The sequence below is a fragment of the Drosophila kikkawai genome, chromosome 3L, assembly GCF_030179895.1.
Source record: "Drosophila kikkawai strain 14028-0561.14 chromosome 3L, DkikHiC1v2, whole genome shotgun sequence".
Taxonomy (NCBI): domain Eukaryota; kingdom Metazoa; phylum Arthropoda; class Insecta; order Diptera; family Drosophilidae; genus Drosophila; species Drosophila kikkawai.
The window spans coordinates 6,434,664-6,456,103 of NC_091730.1; the positions used below are offsets into that span (position 1 = coordinate 6,434,664).

Genomic DNA, 21,440 nt, shown 5'->3' on the forward strand with positions numbered 1-21,440 from the left:
ATTGCTACGAATCGATTTTAAACGCTTGATTTTTTGCAACTTGATCTCATCATTGTTTCATTTGATTTTCCCATTCGTTTGTTTCTTTGTTTTTTCTCCCCTCCCTCGCGACTATACTTAAATATCGTATATAAAAAATATTGCAACGAAATAGCTAAAATTTCATAAGGTTCTTCTCATCAATTTCGTGTTACTTTTCTTTTATATCCTTCTCCTCAATGCTCTGTCTTGTTAGTTTTCCTATCAAGATTTTTTTTTTTGGACACTAGAGTTGTTTCAGCAAATTATTTTATACTTTTTAAGCGACTGACTTCGTTACTATCTCTTCACCTCTCACTTTTGCCTGCTTTTGTTGTTTTGTTTTCGTTACTATTTTACTTAAGGAAGCTTAGAGTTGTTCTAAAACTAAAAGCAAACAACTCAGGGGGTCGCAGTATATAGCTGTGATACAACCATTAAGTATATCATTTCTATTAGTCCTCTCATATGTAGTTTTTTGAGCAATGATAACATGTGTCTGAAAGCCGCAAATAAAACACATATTTAATGTTTTTGTTTCTAAAAAGTCCCTATGGTTGAAAGGTATTTTAAAATGTTAGAAAATATACCAACGCACGCTTCCGATCGCAAAACAAAAAATGGTTGTAAAATCAAAAACACAAATATATATATATATATAACAAATTAACTATATAGTTATCTACATAAAACAAAAGATTTTTTTCACTACACAAGCCGTTTTTAAAAAGTTCAGTCTATTGTTTAGAGGCACGCCCGCATGCAACACCACTAAAGTGAAATATATATAATTTACACACATCCGATCTGCCAGTCACATTTTAACGGATAGGTAATAGGTTTAGGGAGTACAGTACCAAGCTTTGAAAATTGATTTTTCACTTCTTAATTGAAGAAAGAATTTTATTAAGTTGAACATTAAGCACAAATGTATGTAGCATAAGGAGCTGATTCCTTGATTTGTAGTTAACATTTGTCGAATCGATAAACTTGAATTTGATTCTTTTATGTGTAGTTTAGATTTGTCCAATTGATAAACTTGTATTTAAAGCACTTGAAAGTGCGAAAGTAAATTTACTACAATTTTTATATTTATCGAAAGGATAGCATAAAAAGTGAGCGTTAGCCGTAACGGGAGATTCGGCCCGTACAACCTTAAGAACCCTGTTACCTTTCCCTTTACCATGTGCACTTGGATTCTTTTTCAGTTTCTGCGGTGCTATCATCTTTATCTCTATAGCTGTCGTGTCAGTTTCGTCGGTTACGGAATTTAATTGTGGTCATCGTAGGCCTAGGCAAACATTGGCTCAATATCAGTTAACTCTACTCGCAGCCGCAGCCCAGTCCCGGATCCCCATCCCGATCCCAGTCCCACACTGTACAGATTCTGAGATTCAGAAAGCAGGAAACAGGACTATTGGGCCTATCTCTCATTCTCTCTCGATCTCTTCCTTCTCTATACACACAAATCTAAAACAAAAGCTATGCCCCAAAAATGCAAAAAAAAATGTTCGATGAGTGTGTAGTGGGTGTAGGTATGGTGTGTGTCTGTGTGAGTAAGTGATTAGTGTGGTCTGCCGTTGTTTGTAACAAAAAATCAAGAATACAAATAAGAAGAGTCTAGATTAAAAACGAAAAACGTACAGGCTATATTTAAAAGTTGATAATAATAATATTATAATAATAGTAATAATGATTATTACACGCACAAAAACGCAAGGTAAACATTGTGTTTTTTGCCTTCATTTAGTTACTTATTTAAGCTGCTCAATATATATGCTCAACAGAAAAATTAAGTCTACAACTCGTGTATATTTTGCTTTTGCTTTTGCCTCCATCATCCTCGTCTTCCGTCTTCTCTTGTTATGTACTCATGTGTTTATGTGTGTATATAGTTCATAGATGCAGAACATCATACACTTATTCTTGTAGTTTAATTTAAATTTAAAAAATTTACGCAAAAGTTGTAATTTTTCGTTTTGTTTTTGTTAACATAGTTTCAACATTTTTTTTGAAGATTTTTTTGTTGTTGCTGTAGAACATTTTCTTGTAGAACGTTTTTGTTGGTGTTTTTCGGTTTTGTTGGTTGTTGTTTTTTTTTTTTTGTGTTGTTTTTCGTCATTTTTATAAGATTGTAGTGTTTGTTGTAATAGTCTCTTCCACGTTTTTTTTTTTTATTTTTGTTTAGTTTTTATTTGCCTTTTTACATTGCGGGGATCAGTGTATCTTGGAGCTGCAAAGTATAAAAGTTTTCGATACTTGGATGTTTTTCCAGCTCTAGAGTGTATGTATATTGAGTGTCATCGGGTCATCGAAGCAGTTCCAGCAGGATCAATAGCGGCGGGCCTCATCGTCATCTGTATTGGAGTTGGAATCATCGCAGTCCTCTTCGTCATCATCATCGTTGGAATCAGAGCTGTTCGAGCTGTCATCAGAATCGCTATCGTGCTGCTGCTGCTGGGGATGCTGCGGATGGTGTTGCTCCTGTGAGTGATGCTGTTGGGGATGATGGCGTTGTTGCTCTTGCTGCTGCTGGTGTTCTATCGTCTCAGCCGCATGGTGTTGCCTTCGCTGCTGCTCCGCCAATCTGTCGGCTGCCTCGGCCACCGCTGGATTCGGTGGCACCATCGCCGTTGTCGTCGCCGCCACATTATTGGAGGCTGCACTCATTAAAGTCTTGTCATAATCCGTCACCAGCTGCTTGATGTGCGCCAGCTTGGCATGCAGGTAGTCGAACCTTTGCTTGTCCTCGCAAACAGTGCGATCGTTCTTGATCCTTTGATATTCGCACACTATCTGGTGCTTGATGTGATCGTAGTCGCCATACCCAGAGTCACTGATCCGGGCGCTTTCCAAGCGCTCGGACAAGTCCTGGAACCGATTGCGTACATCCTCAACGCGGGTCAACAACTTGCAGTACTCATCGTAGTCGCTCTCGAACTCAGTCTTGTACCTACGCCGCCCCTCGACCGACTGGATGGGAACGAACTGGCTAAAGTCGTAGCGGGGCATGGACGAGGCATCCGTGTCCGCCGTGGCATGCGCGTAGGCATGTGCGGCAGCTGCCAATTGTTGCGTGGGCGATGGATGCTGCTTGGCCTGCTGATGATGGTAATGATGCTGCTGCTGTTGTTGCGCCTGTTGCTGCTGTTGCTGTTGATGATGCACTTGCTGCTGTTGCTGGAGGGAGGATCGCGAGTTGGAGGACGAGGAAGAGTTTGGTGGTGGCACTTGCTGATACCCCGAGTTGGAGGAACTGGAATTCCTTTGACGCTGACCACTGGGATTACCACTACTACTACTCGTCCGTTTCTTGCTGTTGGAGGCAGCATGTTGCTGCGTGTTGTTACCATTGCTGTACGACGAATTGTATTCACTCTGCTGGGGTGGCATTCGCTGCTTGCTGGGTCCGGATGCTGCAGCGGGCACAAAGCTAGCCGCTAGCTTGGGAGGCGTTGTCGCGGTAGAGGAGGAGGCTGAGGCGGATGATGACTTGTTACTGCTGCGGCTAGCCGACATCGTTGATGCCGTTGCCCGCTGCTGCCTTTCCTGTTGCGTTTCATAGCCACTGGAGCTGCTCGAATTGCTGCCTGTGGAGTTGCGCTTGTCCTTGTTTCCATTGACCCCATTGCTGGCCGCGCCTCCATTGCCAATTGAGGAGCTGCCTCGCCGGCTGCTGCTGCTACTGCTCCTTGGATGAATATGCGTTTGCTGCTGATGCTGCTGTTCCATCGATGCTTGGTGCTGCGTGACTGCTGCTGCTGCCGTCGAGCTCATAAACTCCTCCATGTTGTCCAGCACATTGTAGCTAAGATCACTGGTGCTGTGATCATCCAACGGTCCAGGTTGGCGCTGAGGCGGCGTATAACGATTCCGGCTAGAGTTCATTGAGGAACCCAGCATCGACATCGAACCGGAGGCTGAGGAGCTTGAGTACGAGGTCCCCGATGGCGGAGTGTCCTTTTTGTAGTGACTGATGCGCTGCTTCTTGGGCTGAACAGTGCTAAACATGGTCTCGTCGTACTCGAGGCTGGTGCGCTTCATGCTGCCTCCGGCTCCCCCAGGCCCAGCTCCGCCTGCGCCGCTGTTCGAGGGCGGCGGCGGACTGCCGGTGTGCGTCGATGTGGGACTCTGACCAGACGTCGAGCTACCCGCATCCGAGCTCATCGGAGGCGTTAGATTCTGGGGCTTGCGGCGCTTCAATTGCTGCAGCTCCTGCTCGCTGAAGAACTGCCAGTTCTCGTCCACATCATTCCACATCTGACGACGCAGATTGTACGTATTGTGCGACATGGTGCTAATGTCCATGAGTATGTTAGTAATCTGGTTACGCTCCCGATCGCGGATGCCCTCATTCTTCAGTCGGGCAAACAGTTCGGGCTTCTTAAACGCCTTAAGGGCTAGCAAATGGATTAGGCGCTCGCGTATGTTGCGCCTAGACACATCCGACATCTTGTTGGCGCCCGAAGACTTGTTGTTGGCACTCCTGGAGGACGAAGACGAGGTGAGACCTCCCCCTTGCTGCATTTTGCTGCGTCCGTTCGCCGAGGAAGAGGAATTAATGGCTGATGCTGCTGACGACGCCGCCGCTGGCATTGCATCCCTTGGCGAGCTGCCGCTCAGGTTATATCCATGCGAGATGCCGTTGGCAAACGTAGAGGCCAGCGATGTGGCGGCTCCACCACCAACACCACTGCTGCTGCTGCTAGTGCCGCTGTGGTAGCGACCATTGACTGTGCCGCTGGCGCCCAGCGTGCTGGGATTGGGCGAACGTGAGGCATATGCGGCGGCGGCGGAGGAGGAGCCGCCGTTGCCTCCCAAACCTACGCCTAGGCCATTAAATGGCGATGAACCTAACTTACGACTATGGTTGTTGTTGCTATTAAAACTATTGCTGCTGCTGCTGTTGTTCCCACTGTTGTTGCTGTTGCTGTGATGGTGAAATGCCGTCGTCGTCGAACCAGAATTGGAGCTTGAGGAGGAGAATGCTGAAGCTGCGGCTGAGGCGGAGGAGGATGAGGATGACACTGAGGACGTTGGCTTTTTCACCTTACGCCCAATATCCGACTGATTTGGCTTAATCTCCCGAATGCACTTGCTCTTCTCCGTCTCCTCGGCTTTGGCCATTTTTGTGCGTGTCGTGTCGTAGACATCGTCGTTCGCATGAATTCGCATCCGCAGGGTGACGGCACCGAGGACTCCCAGGTTTTGTTGCTGCTGCTGGACGCATTCCAGCGTTCCCTCCATGTTGTTGATGGTGAAGCCAAATTTTCGTCCACCGCCGCCGTTGCCGCCGCTGTCATTGCCATTAGCATTGCCATTAGGATCCGTCGCTGCTGGACGCGACGGGAAGTGTATGAAACCGTCGTTGCCAACAAACTGGATCTTAGCCCTTTGGTTGGGCTGCAAACGCTTGGCATTGTCATCGCGCTGATACTCCTCGATCGCACGGAAGGCGGAATCGGTGAGCTTGACAATGATGTACTCCTTGCTATCATCGTTGTTGTAGCGGTGGCTCTGGGACATTCCATAGTTGCCGGTCGATAAAACATTGGGCGGCAGGCATTTCGTTGACGCAATCGAATTGGTCATAACGTGCGCGCAGCTAGCCGCCAATTGGGTCGCAATAAATGTCGTCCACTTTCCTCTGCTCGATCGGTTAACTTCTTGTGATCTTGCTAATTGCTTCAGTTGCTCCTGCTCCTGTTCTTCCAAGATTTCTTTATTTGTGGTTTCTCTTCTTCTAGCTGTGGTTTGGCCAGCTTGAAAAATGTTGAAGGTAGCGGTTCTTGGCTGGAAGTGTACACTTTTGAGTAGGAAGGGGGAAGCACACGTTGTGTGGAAGGAAGTCTATCGCGGAGGTGACCCTGGTCCTGGAAGCTGCCTGGAAGTTCTGCTCTCCTGCGTCTGTTGTGGTTGTTGTTGTTGGTTCTGTGCAAATAATGCCTGAATTTAGTATGTTGTAATCGTAAACGCGAAATGTACGTTGTTGCTAAGACGTGACACACACATATGCACAGCTCTATTTGCTCTCTCACACGCACACCCACCAACACCTGAACACGGTATTGTAAATGTCTTTCTTTTGCTTTTCTTTCGTTTTTCAAGCTGAGCTTACAACAAATAAATATTTTTTGAATTTCAAATGCAGGCTGGCAATACACAACACTCTCTTTGTATTTGTATTTCTTCACGGTTTCGAGAATTTCACTTCCGTAATTTGTAAATTTTTTTATACTTTCAAAAAGTATTGCGCTCTCTTTGCCTCTGCCTCTCTAAATCTCGATCTCACTGTCTCTTGCTCTCTTTGCCGTTGGCATGTGTATGTGTGCGCTGATTGCAAATAACACAATTTCTTTTGTTAAATAATATGGTATTTTAATTGGGTTAAGGTAGGCAGCATGTATGCTCGCTCTGTCCCTGTTTCGGTTTCACGAGGGAGAGAGACGGGGCGGCGGAAGGCTGGCTGTTGCCTTTGCCACTGCTCTTATCCGTTCCTTGTTGTTGCTTCCACTTTTTTTTTGTCTTATTCAAAGTGCCGCAAGCAGCAGCGACTCCTGCGCCAGGTGCCAAAGCGCTGTCTCAGTGGGTGCGTGCCTGCCTGCTCACTCACTCACTTGCATATAGGTATGTACAAATATTTGTATGTAAGAGAGCACCTCAGGTCAGTCGGCGGCCATAAGCAAAATCAAAGACAGCAAAAGCAAGCAATCAAATCAATGCTGCTGGCTGCTCGCACACGTCCGTGACTGCTCTCGCTCTCGCTCTGGCCCACTCTCTCGTCGATCGTGGTCGAGCGCGTTGAAGCGAGACAACTGCTGTTTTGATTGGCTTCTCCGCAATTGTTGTTGTTATTATTGTTTTTGCTTCTGCTGCTTGATCATTTTTCTTTTCGTTTTTTCGCTAAAAATCATCTGAGTTTGTACGTTGATTTTTATATATTTTACTGCTGCTGCTACTTTGGCTCTGTTGCTTATTATATTATTTTTTGTCCACAGCTAGTATATTAGTTGCACATAGATACACATAAGTACGTTTTTGTCAATCAAAGTGTGTTTTTGTGTGTGCGCACACTCACTTGTAGGCACATATCGTCGTTTCTTTGCACACAAGCACACGAAATTGTTGTTCAGTTTTCAGCACTTGAAATGTTGTTAAATTTTTGTAATATGCCTTTTTTAACCACTTTACTTTTGGTGCTTCGGATGCACTGGTATTGGGGTGCGCTCGCACACACTCACACAACTTACGCTTTACGCGTTTTTCGACTCTTTAACTCAAGACATTTTTGGATATTTGTGGAATATTTTATTATTTATTTTTTTGGCACTGGTTTTGTTTATTTTATTGTACGTTCTTTGCAATTGCAGTTTGTTTGCTGCTGTTTCTTTTGTGTGGGGGACACTTTTGCAGTGTGTCTGTCTGTGAGTCCCAAGGTATCTTAATCAACGTACAAAAGGTATCTGCTAAATGAAATCGAAACGAGTTGCTTTCAAGTGGTTGCCCGTTGCTTGCTCTTGGTCTTGTTGTTGTTGCTGCTGCTCTCTTTGCTCTCTGGGGTGCACTCGTTTGTTACAAGTGCGACAGAGCAGCGAGTGAGTGATCGTTCTCTTTTTCGGTCACACTCTGGTGTGTGCTGCTGTGCGACTCTCTTAGCCTCTCGTCGCATTCGGAATGTACGTGCCTTGTATCACTTGCTGTGTTTTTCCTAATTGTTGTTGTTCTTTTTGTAAGTGAGCGAGATCGAAGAAATGAAAACAAGTTTGCAATTTTATGTGCGCACTTGGCAGTCGTCGACGTCTCATTCCGTTGTTAATCTCTCTTTTAGGTTGTGTGGCTCTTCTGAGATGTGCGTGTCGAAAAAAAAGTAACCTGCAGCCCTGCACGTCTAAGCATATACATTTGAACATATAGGAAAATACATATAAATCGCTTACGTTATATATTTGTGTATGTGTTGGTTGGCTGGAAAAACTGCAGACGGCACTACAAAAAATAGTTGGGCTTAATAGTGTGATTAACAAGCAAACAAGCGCGGAGTACTTACGATTATTGTATTTCTACATAAAACCGATTTTCTCGAGGCTGTTCTTTGTTGTTCTTGCTGTTGAAACAGCTGTTTTACCACCTGTATGCCCCCACCACGTCACACGTTGTAGTTTCTGCTCTTTATCTCTGGTCTCTTTTCCTTTCTCTTCTATCCCTTTCACGCTCGCTCCGCTACGGGGCAGCGAAAAAGTTTCCTCGGCCCAATAAACCAAGCACAGCTACTGCAACAACAACAGGCCGCCCGTCTCAATCAGCTGTTTTCGCTCACTCGCTCGCCGAGCAGTGTTGGTTAGTGACAGTTATCGATTGGCGGAGGGTGGTTTTTGCTATCGGAGGGGCAGCAATCGATAAAGGAAGCAACACCAAAATGAACTTTAAATTGGACGTTGACTTCTTGTTGGCATATATACATTTACGTAGCTGCACTAAAGGTGTTGTTGTTACTGCTACAGATGCTGCAAAATGTTGACCAATTTTAGTATAAAATCACGTTTATGGCATTGTTGGCATACTTGGTAGGTTGATTGTTGCTTTTCTGTGTAAGTGTTGTATTGGTGATTTCTGCTCTGGTGCGTTCTAGTTTTGACTTATTTTCTCTTTTACTTTTCACTCTACACTTTTGATAAAAAAAAAGAAAGGAAGCACTTGAGTATTTTGTTTTTGCATTTTCCACTCTCCCATTCAAACGCGAAACCGTTACTTAGGCGTTTTGTTTGTTTTGCGTTACGCGGCCGCTGCGATCATACGTTTTCCCGCTCAGCTGTTTTGTGTTTACGTTACTACGTAGGGTTACTCGCTCGTTGTGTTCATTTGCACTCTCATGGTAACTCTCTTATTTTAGATCACTCTCTTAAGATCGCTCTCTCGATAGAAAGAGAATCCCATGCCGAGCTAAGAGTACGCTCCCTGTCGCTCCATCATATTTCTGCCATTTGTTGTTGTTTTTTTGGTTCACTTTTGACATTTTTGCATATGAAAATTTTCCGCTTTCAGGTAGATTTACCGTAGCGCTGATCTTCTAACTCGCCAAAGCGCGCGCCCGTGTGTGTGCGTGTGATTTTGTTTTGAGTGTTGTTCACATTTTCGCCGTGCCTGCTTTTCAGTCTACCGTTTTTGCCTGGCTTATCTCTGTTTGTTTTGTTTTTGTTGTTTTTTGCTAGGAATTTGAGCCGCACACAAACACACACTAATGCAAACCCGAGCGTACGTACGGTAAGGTAAGAGCGGATGTATTCAACAATGAAACTACAAAAATATATTTCTATTTCGTTTTGCCCAACTGCCAGTGGGTAAAACAGTTAAACAGTCAAGGGCGCACACCTGCCCGTGGGAGTGAGGGAGAAAGCATCAAGTCCATGGAATAAACGAAACGGAGGAACGGGAAGATGAGAAGAAAACCCCCGACGACGACGAATAAAACTCCCCCTCCCCACGTACATTTCAAAATATCCAAAAAGTAGCCTAGAAAAAGAGTCAAATATAAAAGCCAAACTTCGCCAAGGTTAAAAAAAACTCTATTAATAATACACAGCTGTGGTCATAAAAATAATAATAATTCTATGGCAAAAACTTGATTTTAAACTAAGAGGATTTTTTTTAGAACGTGTTTATTCCATTCAATCAATCTGACCGCAAACGCGAGTTTTGCAATATCTGGTAAATTAAGCAAGTGTCATAAAATAACAGATTGTTGTAAGAGGCACAAAATTTTAAACTTCTTAAAATGCGCTCTAAGGCTCACTGAGAGGGTTGGTTTTGATAAAAATCTCTTCCTTTTCCCTCATCTGGTGTTTCCAGAATGTTTTCTTCCTCAACAATGTAGATACAAAACAACAACTGCTACGCTGAAGGGTAACTTAAAAGATTCAATCAATATATTAATACTAAATGCACTTTCAAGTGCTATTTAACTCTCCTACATAGTAAATAGACAGCTCTCAGTCTCTGCTGATTCTGTGGTCGGTGGTAGACATATACGCCGCCGCGCCACGCCGCCGCCGCCGCCGATTTTTGCCTTATTTGACGCGCCGCCGCCAAATTATGAAAATAACGGCGCGCCGCGGCGCGCCGCTGGTGCGGCATCGGCGCAGCTTCAGCGCGGCCTTCAGTGTCATTGTTCTTTATAAAACTTAAAAAAAAATAAATAACTCATTAAAATGGCCTTTTTGCCTTATTTGACGCGCCGCCGCCGCCGGTTCTTTCTGACTACTACGCCGCCGCCGCCGAGTCATTTTGACCTCTACGCCGCCGCCGATGCCTTTAACCATCGGCGTAAACCTCTAGTCGGTGGTGTGTGCGTGTGCCTCGGTAACAACAAATTCGCAGTCAACTTTAAACAAATTAGCTGAAATACATACATACAAACGTATACATTCAACCGTGCATATTGTGTGCATGTATATACATAGGTAAAACCATAAAACCTCGCAGACACCAAAAGAGAAATAATACAATTTCAAGTTTCGTTTTTGTTCAAATAGCATTGAGGGGAAAAACGGCGAGAGGCCAATGCACTGATATATACAGCATAAAGAGTGACGACGAGGTGATGTGAAGAGCAGGAGAGGTAAAGGAAGAGGTGGATCAGGGTCATGGGACAGACACGGACAGGGGTAGGGACAGGATAAGGAAACGCGAGGATCTCGGCAACAGCTGGCCGCAGGCATCAGGAGTCGTCAACCGCTCAAGCAACCACCAAAAATATGAAACAAAGAACGGACAAAAGTAAAAGGATAAGACTATATGATACCCAGAATTCATAAAAATGTTTAATGGATATAGTAGGGAAAGATAAATGGTCTGATAATAGCTTGGACACAGATTTTTAAGGGAGAGCCTGACAACGAAAACTATCTAGAGACCAAATAAATGTGAATGTTTTGTAGTTTTTAGTTCTGAGGGATTGTCCTTTGATGATGTCTCTATTAGATTTAATCTATTTAAACAAATGATCCTTATTTAAACAGGAACTTTCTTTGAAATATTACTTAAATTTTAATTCACTCCAAAAATAATAAAATAAATCACATCTTTAAAATACGGTCTTCTTCATAATTCAAGTTGCATATAAGAAGTAGTCGCTTCACCAAAAAAAACCAAAATACCCTCGGTTATCTACGAGGTATTACAAATGGAAACTTTTGGAAAAAAAAGAAAAGGAAGAAAAACGTGTGCAATGGAATGCTCAAAAGAAAAGGCAAACACACACGTTCTTAGCGAGCACACACCCCTACCAGCTAGGTGACTATGTAAAAATGTATAATCTCACGGGGTGAAAAATAGATGACACACTCGTCTCCGCCTCTCTATGTTGTGTTGTTGGTTCTTTTCTCATTTCTCAATGTACGAATGTAGTTGTGTTTGTAGAGCGATGCAGCTGTCAGCTGTGCACGAGCAGTTTTCTTTGTGCTACAGTTGTTCTTCGTAAGAGCAACAACAACAAGAAGAGCCCAGTGATAACAATAACCAATGAGGAAGTGGGGCATCAAAAGCAACAACAAAAGCACTGCGAAGACGGGCCTCTCAACCAACTACGTATATAAGTTAAATAGTTTCTTGGGAAATCTTTGCAAAACCACATAGTTGCAACCCCCTATAATCGTATACCAGAGCGATCGACCGATTGATCGATAGAAAAATGCAAGCAAAACCTTTGAACAGTTAATTAAACACAGAGGTTCTTATCTGGAAGATTGTAAATAAATAACTTAGACTCTAGGTCCTAGAGAGATCATATAAGAAAGAGTCTATAGCAAACCATTAGTACTTTCCAGTGCTAACTAGTAGACATTTCAATTAGAAAAAGCTCAATGTTATCTTATCAAAATTGAATTAATATATTATATGTATAAATGTAGACACATAAGCTTGTGGTCATTTCAGAACTCTCAGAAATTAAGCTCAAAATTAAGCAGAAATTAAGAAACTGAAATTAAACCTAATCCACATATACATACATATATGTTAATAATCCCTAGATAGATAGATCCAAGACGAATGCGTCGTGCCCCATCCAATTTACTAACAGGCACCTACACCTTAAAATCGATGAAAAAATTGAGGAAAACAACAAGCGTACTTGAAATGCAACCGACTGAGAGCAATAACGGCTGCGACACTTGGTTCGCTATACATACATAGTAAGTAAACGTCAAAGTAGTATATACGGTCGGCGGTGTACAAGTGTGTGGAGTGAATAATCAATTGCCGAAGCCGCCGCGCCGATAATGATGATGGCAAACCAACTTGGGGGGGTCGGGGAAGAGATCTGTGGGACTGGGGACCGGGTATAGCGATTCCGGCAAATCGACGCATGCCTTATTGGTAATTACCCACACGGGAATCCCAAAATGCCATTGGACATTGAACATGTACGGCCAAAGTAGCGAAAATATATTTCGTATTGTTTTTCCCCCATCATTTCGGTGCATTTTCAATATCGGGAGAGTCAGGCAAACAAACCCACTCTCTCGCACACACACGCACACATCTATTTTATATAATAAAAATGGCAATATTTTAAATTTTATCTTCAGCGCTGGGCTATTTATAGTCCGAAAACGACGACAACAGCAACAACGGCAGCAGCACCCACAACACAAATGCTCTCTCTCAGTGCCTGTATTTATTTGCCCCGAGAGTGTGAGTCATACATCAAGTGGGAAATATTTTACGATAAAAGGAAAACAATAAAAAATAAAAAAGGTGCTAAATGCACATCAAGTTCAAAAAGTTCAAGCCTTGTTGTGCTCACAAATTCGCTTTAATAAAAGTAATTTAGAATTACAATTCGACATTTATTTGCAAAGCAAGCAATTCTTTTTCCTGTTACTTAAAAAGTTAATTCTATAGTTTTTACAAGTATAATATCAGGTAATTAATATATCAAATCCTATTATTTTTTATTTTAAGTTTATAGTAAGAACGATATAAAAGATATCCGATTGTTGCTTTGCTAAGAGATTTTAAATCATATATAACGTGTAATCAAAATAAACGTCAACTTGTAATAATAACCTTTACACTGACTAATTGTGCAATTAACTAAAAGTAAGCACTGACGTAAAATGTGAGCTTGTATCGTAAACAGTTTCAGCGAAACCAAAGTTTACTTCCATGTGGGGAAAATAATCAAAGTCAGTTTCTAGGGTACAATTAATTAAATATGGCTCCAATAATAACACAAGCTATGAGGCACACAATAATTCATCCTAAGCTTATCTGAAGGCACTGAACTCGCCGGTATAAGCATCAGTCACAAAAATATATCGAAAGCAAATATATAAGAGAGAAAAAAAACCACAAAAAGTGCGTACAATGAACTTGTAGCCAGTACAAATTCTCGATTCAGAATGACTGAAGGAAAAGGAGCTCACAGCCGAAGAGTCGAACTGTTCGTTCAACGACCGATCATTGCATAATTCAGATTGGGCGGCTTGCTTAACAGCGAAAAAGTGAAACGGAAATGCGTAAAGCTTTCTTACTGGTATATGTGTGTACCTAAGAGTGAAGCAATTGATTCGGAGGATCGGGAAAACATTGACCGTGAATTGGCATAAATCGAATTTCAACATATAGGGGACACGGACACGGACAGGCGCAACCGAAAAGATTAGATTAGGGGCCTATGTGAGAGCTTATTTACGTGACAGCGTCGTTATCAGTTTGCTGAAAAGCAACCAAAACTACAAAATTAACGCGCCGGAATCGCTGGATAAAGAAAGCTTTTAGCAGCTGTTGTGTTTGATGTCCAGAAAAATTGTATTCAAACAAAACGAACAACAAAACAACTTTGAAATGTGTTTTCTACGAAGCCTGTATTAATGAGCCCCCGCCCCATCCTCTCTCTCACCCATAGAATCTGGTTTTGGGTCGAGCGTTGAAGCCAATGAAAACAAATACAACTCAACCCCCGACAATAAAAAGCAATTTAAATTTAATCAGAAAACGCGCCAAGAGGAGGGGGTTACGAAAAACAAAAACTACCGGCGCACACGTTTGCAGGGCTTATTTTTTTTTTGTAGCCCATAAGAGCAGTAACAGGTTTGCCGTTAGTGGTAGAATCAAATAGGGTGTCTAGACCAATCTTTAAAATCAATCGAAATCATAAAGAAAACACTAGAAATTTGATATCAATTTAAAAGGAGTCTACAAGTAGTACAACTGAAATATCACTGTGTCATCCCTTAAAATCCTTAACTCAAATCGACCTATTTAAAATATTCTTTCAATAATTAATTACTATATGGGTGAGTTCAAATCCCAAAAATTACTTATTAAATTACTATTAAATTATTTTCTTAAATGTATAAATTCCAGAAGAATTTTACTATTATGTAAAGTTTTTAAATCTTGGCTAATTTTTACCAAGCTCCAAAATGAGAAGATCTCCTGAGGCCAGAAAAAACCCCCAAAATTCTTCTCACAATCAAAAAAAAAGCCGCGTTGCTAACTGGTCTTTGTTAATCGCTTAATAAAAAACTAAGCCGCATTTGAGTAAAAAAAAATAGTATGAAGGAAAAATAAATAAATAAATAAAACACTTTGGATGTGTGTTGAAGAGACTTAAATAAATTTCGAATAAAAAACTTTTTATATGTGGTTTCGTAACGATACCGCAAGCAGTGCGAGCGATATCTTCAGCACAAATACATATGCATACTAATCAACAAAAAGCAAAAGGCAGCAACAAACAACACCCAAAAAGCCCGAACCAATGGAAAACCCGATACAAGAAATATATGGCCAGGTGAAGTGGTGGAGTGGGGTTGTGTTGTCGACTAGAAGGCTTCGCCAGTCGAGAAAGACAACCAGAGATTCGGACTCGGAGTCGGATTCGATTCGACCCGAGGCGAGAGTGAGCGGCACGGCGGCTAGTGCTCAACGTTGGCTTCGAAAACTTGTCTTCCCAGATTCAGTTTGGATTTCTTCTTCTTATTGGAGCAGCGGCAAGACGAGACGAAGACAACATGAAAAAGGTGGCAGATGGTTTCAAAATCCGACGATTGCTATACCCTCACCAGGTCAGTGAAGATTTCGAATTGCTCATTAATTTCAAATCAGATTTCTACGGCTCAAGAAAGAAGTACATAATTTCATAAATCCCCAGTTTAAATGTGGAGTATTGATTCGGATACAATAACATTTACCCAACGATGTCAAATCTGTATTTCCAAATTTGATTTATTTATTATTTACCCTCTAAAAAAGACCCTTTTAAATCCTTCAAAAATACACCTCGTTACTGCTTACTTTTGCTAAAAAATTAAAAGACCCCCCGCTATCTGCAAGTGTATGAAAAAAAAAAAAGAAACAACAAGCAGCAGTAAGCAACAGTGTTGGCAATTTGGAACTGGACTAAAAACGGACTTGAAAGAAACCAAATAACAACAATAACAATAACAACAACAACCACCGACGGAGCGAGTCGCGACGACTGCTGACTGGTATTTCCCTCTCTGGCTTGTTATGAGTCTGCTGTCTGTTGTATTTGCTTTTGTAGTCGTTGTCTTTCATTATAAAAAATGAATATACATTTTTTATATACTATATATTTGTACAAACATACACAACAACACACGGACAAACATTTAAATGTATCTGAGGCTATATCTTAAAAAAAATATATAAGACTGAAGGTCAGTCAAATTGAGCGTACAATCAACTTTTTAATATTTCATTAAACCAATTTTACTGCTCCCTTATTGAAATGTATTAGAGGTGGAAGTTAAATTTATAGTGCATTCAAGAAATATATGAATCAAAGTTATAAATAATTTTAGTTTCTTTTGTTTCATTTATCAACGTGATGATTAAATATTTTCTCGAGAAAAGTAACTGCAAATGCAAAGCTTTAAAAATTACCCTTTGCTTCCTTTCACTAACAACGATATCTCATTTCCCCCTCCACCTTTTCCTCTCTGTCTACCCACTTAGTAGGTTGTTAATTGAACTTCCGCAGAATTCTCCACTTCTCTATGTCAGCCTATTGTGTGTGGCATACATACATACATACATTTTATTCAAAAAAAAAAAAAGCTTTGGAAGCGTCAGCAATGACCATCACCTTGCCATGTCTATTGGCCGGAGTTTCCGGTGTATGTTGCCATTTTATTTAGCACAACAAAATAAAATCAGGACAGGAAGAATTGGTTCCTAAGAATCACGATCCTAATTGGGGTATTACTTAGATGACCTTTAAGAGAATAAGTGGAGCCTAAGTCAGGTAGTCTAAAAGCGAGGCATTTTTTATTTTACTAACTTTAGTAGAATAAAATATATTAAAATCCACATGTATTCAAAAACAATTCAAATAAAAGCTTTTTCGACTAATATACATAAGGGAATATTTATTTTAAAAAATCTGTAAATTGCTTTGATTTTATACTCGGATTGAGTCCAAGACGGTGATTCTGCTTATCAATATTATCCCGAATATCTATTATTAAAGCCTGAGAATTTAATGATACATAGCTACTCAAAAACCACTTAAAACTGATATTATAAAATACAGTCCGCTTAAGCTCAGTTTATATGTTGTGGTTTTCTTATCAAGTACACTATTCTTAACCAACGAAATGAAAGACCACAGAGAGTTGTGTTAAATCAACAGAAATCAGCACTCGAGCTGCGCTTTTATCGAGTTGAGTGCACAAAACCCGAAACCCAACCCACAAATGAGCCATAAAAAACCTCGCGCGGTATGCATGTGAAAAATAAAAGATACGAAAAATTATATAAACATTATAGGCGAGCGGCGTGAGTAAGACTAAAGCCACCGCAAGCAACAACTACATGGACATATAACTACCGTAGTCGCAAAAGCGAGAGCAGTAGCTAAGCTACAATTACAGCTACAGAGAGCAGTGGCAATATGTAACAAGTCGGGGTGGCAACGCGGCAACAACAACAAAAACGAGGGCTGGTTGTCAACTACATTTTTGTAGTTGTTGCATTTATTGTTGTCTCTTGTGTGTTGGTAATTTTAATGTTGGTTTTTTTTTGTTTTATTTTCTGGTTTCTCAGCTACAAAACTATGCCAAAGTTAACGACGGATTACAACAATCAAAATATATAGATGCGGTCAAGAAAGTAGTTCCAATAAGTATTAGTTTTTGCAAATATATATATATTTAATTGGAAAGATTTATATTCAATTTGAAAAAAGGCAACCTTAATAGGTTATAATGGTTTGATTCCAGTTTTTAAAGTTTAGACCTCGGTTTGAATTCTTGTGCTAACATTATGACCTCCGCTGTTAACCACAGACACAAGCACACACACTCACACGCATAGAGTGGGGCGCTGCTGGCAATGTCGTTGGCAACAATTATGCACCTAGTTGGCAATGCGCTGAAACTGATTGTGAGACTTCTGAGCTTATAAGCCATAGCTTCGGCTTAGCGACCAACTAATTGGCTAATTAGACAACAGCGAAGCGCAAAAAGAACCGATTGGAAGCAACAATTTCGATTACATGTGCCAATAAAAGAAGAAACGGGACGGGAATGACACAAATTCGCTGACACACATCTTGTACGCGTGTTTTCGCATGGATGTGACACAAATAGATATGCGTGCTGATTGTTGTTGTTTTTATTTAATACAATGTGTACACTCCCAGGAAAACAGACTGGGGGCTACAACCATAAACCTATTTTTGGTGACAATTGAAGCAAAAATTTTGGGTTTACTTTGTGCTGGGCCACAAGCGGAACTCGATAACAATTACAAAACTATTGAACCAATTAAGTTGGGGCTATTAAAACAAACAACATTACTTTGTTGGCTGAAAGCACAAAAACAAAGCTCACGTTGAGAGAACGAGAGAGAGACAGAGGAACAGAGTCTCAAGCCACAACGGTCACCAATGATGGCAAAAGGAAAACGAAATAAAAAGAAACGAGACAAAATGAAATGGCATTTGCCATATGACCATTTATGTTTTGGCTTTTTTTGCTGCGTAAACATTTCCATATGCAAATATTAATGACCTTCACTTTCACCTCCCGTGCTAAATAGCATTGAAATGCAGAAGGGTTTCTGGTCGATCAGGGTTGTCGAATACTTTGTAAATAAGAAAATTAAGAGATAAATTTCAGCAACAAAATAGACTCAAACAAAGACTTATAAAATCAATTTCCCTTAATAAATAATTGTTTTTAAATTGGGCAGAATGCATAGTAAACGTCCGATACTTTTAGGTTCGAAAATAGTAGCAACCCTAGAACACACACACACTTTTATAGCATCATCGATCAGCTGAACGACCAGTTGATAAGGCTCGATTATTTCACGTTCACTAGTACAGTGAATGCTTTAAAAATAAATTAAATTGTACACAATATTACGGTGGATGTACGCATATTTGTATGCGGGCAACTTCCAAAAAAATAAAACAAATGCATATGTATCAATTAGGTGCGAGTGTGTGTGAACACTGCTTGCAAGTTTATGTACATAAATATATATGTATGTACGAATAATCTGAAACAAATAGCAGTAGTAGCGAAAACAGCAGCCATCGAACTGAAGCGTGGCCTTCTCGCTCTCGCCTCTCTCTTTCACACACAATTACTGTAAATAGGTAAAATAACAAGAGACAACCAAGCAGTTGCACAAATATTAAGAAGCACAGTCTCTCTGTCTGACAGACAGGCAGATAGGCAACCATACAAGCTGAAGGTATTACGGTAATCAATGTCAAATGCTGCCGATTTTGTGTCTGCTACAATAGTGTTGGTGTACTCCAACTGAAGGCAATAAAAACAACTTTGGAAGAGCGACACACGCTCCCATAAAAAACGAGAGAGGGAGAGAGAGGAAAAGAGCGATACGCGTCAAATGTCAAAAACGAAAAGAACTACATACATATGCACAAAAAACCACAATCGACCCAGTGTTGTTGCTCTTCTTGAGAGAACGATTTTCGAATGAAACAAAATGAACAGTATTGAAAGCTAAAATAATATTTACATTTCTTATATTTGTGTTTCATAGTTTTTGTGGATTTTAAGCTGCGAGTAAACTTTTTGAAATGCCAGCACACACACTCAGGCATACATATTTATATATGTACGTATGTACATGGCGGATATAAAAAGGCACCACTTGTTGTTGGCATGATTGAATGCAGTGCGTGCGAGTGGGATGGCATGTTGTAGTTCGCCAAAGCAAGGTAAGATCGCCACTAATACACAGGCGACGCACAGCTCACATACACTCACTCAATATACTTTCACTTCTTGTATTGAGTTTTATTTTTTTCTTTTTTGAATTTTATTTGTGCTGGCGCCCAGTTCGTGTTTGCTAGATATGGTTTCTAGGCAGATTTATGGAATTTCTGAAGTTAAAAGGGAAAATCGACCAGAACGAATAGTACGTCAGCAAAATACGTCATTGCCGCACTCCCTCCCTCTTCCTTATTTTAATTGTACTTGTGCATAAATGCAGGCACTCAAACACCCTTCTCGCTGTCTCTATCTATCTCTTTCTTCTCAGCCTTTTATGCAATGTCGCACTCATTACTCGATTGTTTACTTGAACATGACAACAGATTATGAATAAATAAATTGCGGTTTGTTTTGTTTCCATGCGGAGTCAAAATAAACACTTTCATCATCTGGTTAACACATGTAAATCATTGAAATTGATCGCAGAACCAACCACAACCGACAGCCGGCAAATGGTGAAATCAAAGAGAAATTGCCAAGAACTTGTGTGCAGACGTCACAATAGAGAGAAATACATATTTATATATGTATATTTATAGAGAGAGGATCTCAGCAGCGGACCACAAATCCAATTAGAACACGAATAGGGGGAGACGAGTGTTAAAATTAGACACTCCCACGCTCATTCTCTAGGATAACTTCCACAAACACGTACACACCTCATATACATACATACATATACGGACGCACGCCCACAGTGCAACAGCGTCGAACAGCGGAAAAATGAGAGGCGAAAAATGGGGGCAGGGACAGACGAGAAGAGCGGAGCAGACAGAAAAGGAACAGCTGCGAACGAATTAACATAAATTGTATGCGAAATTGGGGTTGATAATGCTGTTTGTTACACGGTGGCGGCAGCGGCATATTGTTTATCGGTTTTCTACTACTACATTCCAGCAATTTCCTCGACAGGCTCCCTTCCATTCCATCCCACAGCGCTTTCCCTCTCTTTCCCACACAGCAATACTCGTCGTCTGCTGCTGCTTCTTCTTCTTACTTGTGTGTTGGCATATTTTGGTTAAGTGGCTTAAAAAGGCGACATATACGTTTCATTTCAGCTTCTTGTTGTTGGCACTTATTGAAATTATTGTAAGTTGGTTGTGTTGCTATTTGTTACTAAATTTAATTAAAACGCGTCGGTTCGGGGCTTTTTCTTCATTATTTTTCCTACTCGGTTTCGTTTTCGCAGTTGGAGCGACAGAGACGGGCGACGGACGACAGACGACGACGGCGACGTTTGCTGGAGCGCGCGTGCATAACACGCACACATACAGACGCATCCACACGAGAGAGTGGAGAAATCAATCAAGAGTACGAACACGACGTTGAAGGGGGAGTGGGAAAAAATCACATATGTATGTACGTCAGTGCAAGTGCGACAAGATTTTCCATAAGATTTTCACGCATCTTTGTTTCGATTCGTACATATGCACAATTCTTTTTCTTTATTCTTTCTTTTCGCAATGCTTTCTTACACAATATTTTGTGGTAATTTCAAGTTTTTTTTGCACACTTCTTTTTTGTTGTTGGATGTATTACGCACTGGATTTCTAATTTTACACTGGCAAATCGAAAGGCGGTGACGAGTAATGCACGTATTCCCCTAAAGTTACAGTTTTCGCTACGATTAATAGTGTAATCTGTTTAACAAAAACTCAGAAATCACGTCATGGCTGCCACGTCTAAACGAATCCAAGCAACAATGAATGTAAATGGTGGCAGGCATGGCCGACTCTGGATTTCCGATGCGCAACAGTGCGGTCACACTTTTAGCGAGGTTTCCGCACGGGGCAGGACACGGTCTTACTGCGTGTACTGCCACACTGTCGCGAGCGAGAATAACATTGTAATTTTCTTATTTCTAAGCGCAAACTTGACCGGGTTATTAATGTACTTAAATAACTTAAAACTAATTAATATAAGCAAATTCGAGTTCTTTGTGTAATAACACACTTCCGATTTAAATATGCGAATCAAAACAACCATGTAAAACAGATGTTTTGGTGTGCGAGCAGGACGGATATATGCTTGCATTCGCGAATCAAGGGAACACAAAAATGCAATAATAAAAGTGTGTGGAATGGAGGAGGCGAAAAAGCCCAGAAAAACGCGCCACACATGTAAAATTTCACAAATATTTGT

General features: G+C 41.0%; 2 protein-coding genes across 6 annotated transcripts in view; both read right to left on the reverse strand.

Moving 5' to 3' along the window:
- Mi-2 (chromodomain-helicase-DNA-binding protein Mi-2 homolog) overlaps positions 1-21,440 on the reverse strand; it is a 29,486-nt gene that overhangs the window by 7,667 nt on the left and 379 nt on the right. The gene's annotated exons all lie outside the window — the stretch shown is intronic.
- Positions 1,638-20,998, reverse strand: Su(Tpl) (Suppressor of Triplolethal). Of its 5 annotated transcripts, none has more exons than XM_017165698.3 (5): positions 20,842-20,998; positions 8,580-8,678; positions 8,066-8,522; positions 7,956-8,004; positions 1,638-5,949 (listed from the first exon to the last, which is right to left on the reverse strand). In XM_017165698.3, exon 5 carries the CDS (start codon positions 5,608-5,610, stop codon positions 2,350-2,352), a length of 3,261 nt encoding a protein of 1,086 aa, XP_017021187.1. In that variant the 5' UTR covers positions 5,611-5,949; positions 7,956-8,004; positions 8,066-8,522; positions 8,580-8,678; positions 20,842-20,998; the 3' UTR covers positions 1,638-2,349. The 5 variants fall into 5 exon arrangements, 4 of the variants coding, with proteins under 4 accessions (XP_017021187.1, XP_017021186.1, XP_017021185.1 ...); XM_017165697.3 differs by having other exon boundaries at positions 8,580-8,683; XM_017165696.3 differs by having other exon boundaries at positions 20,774-20,995.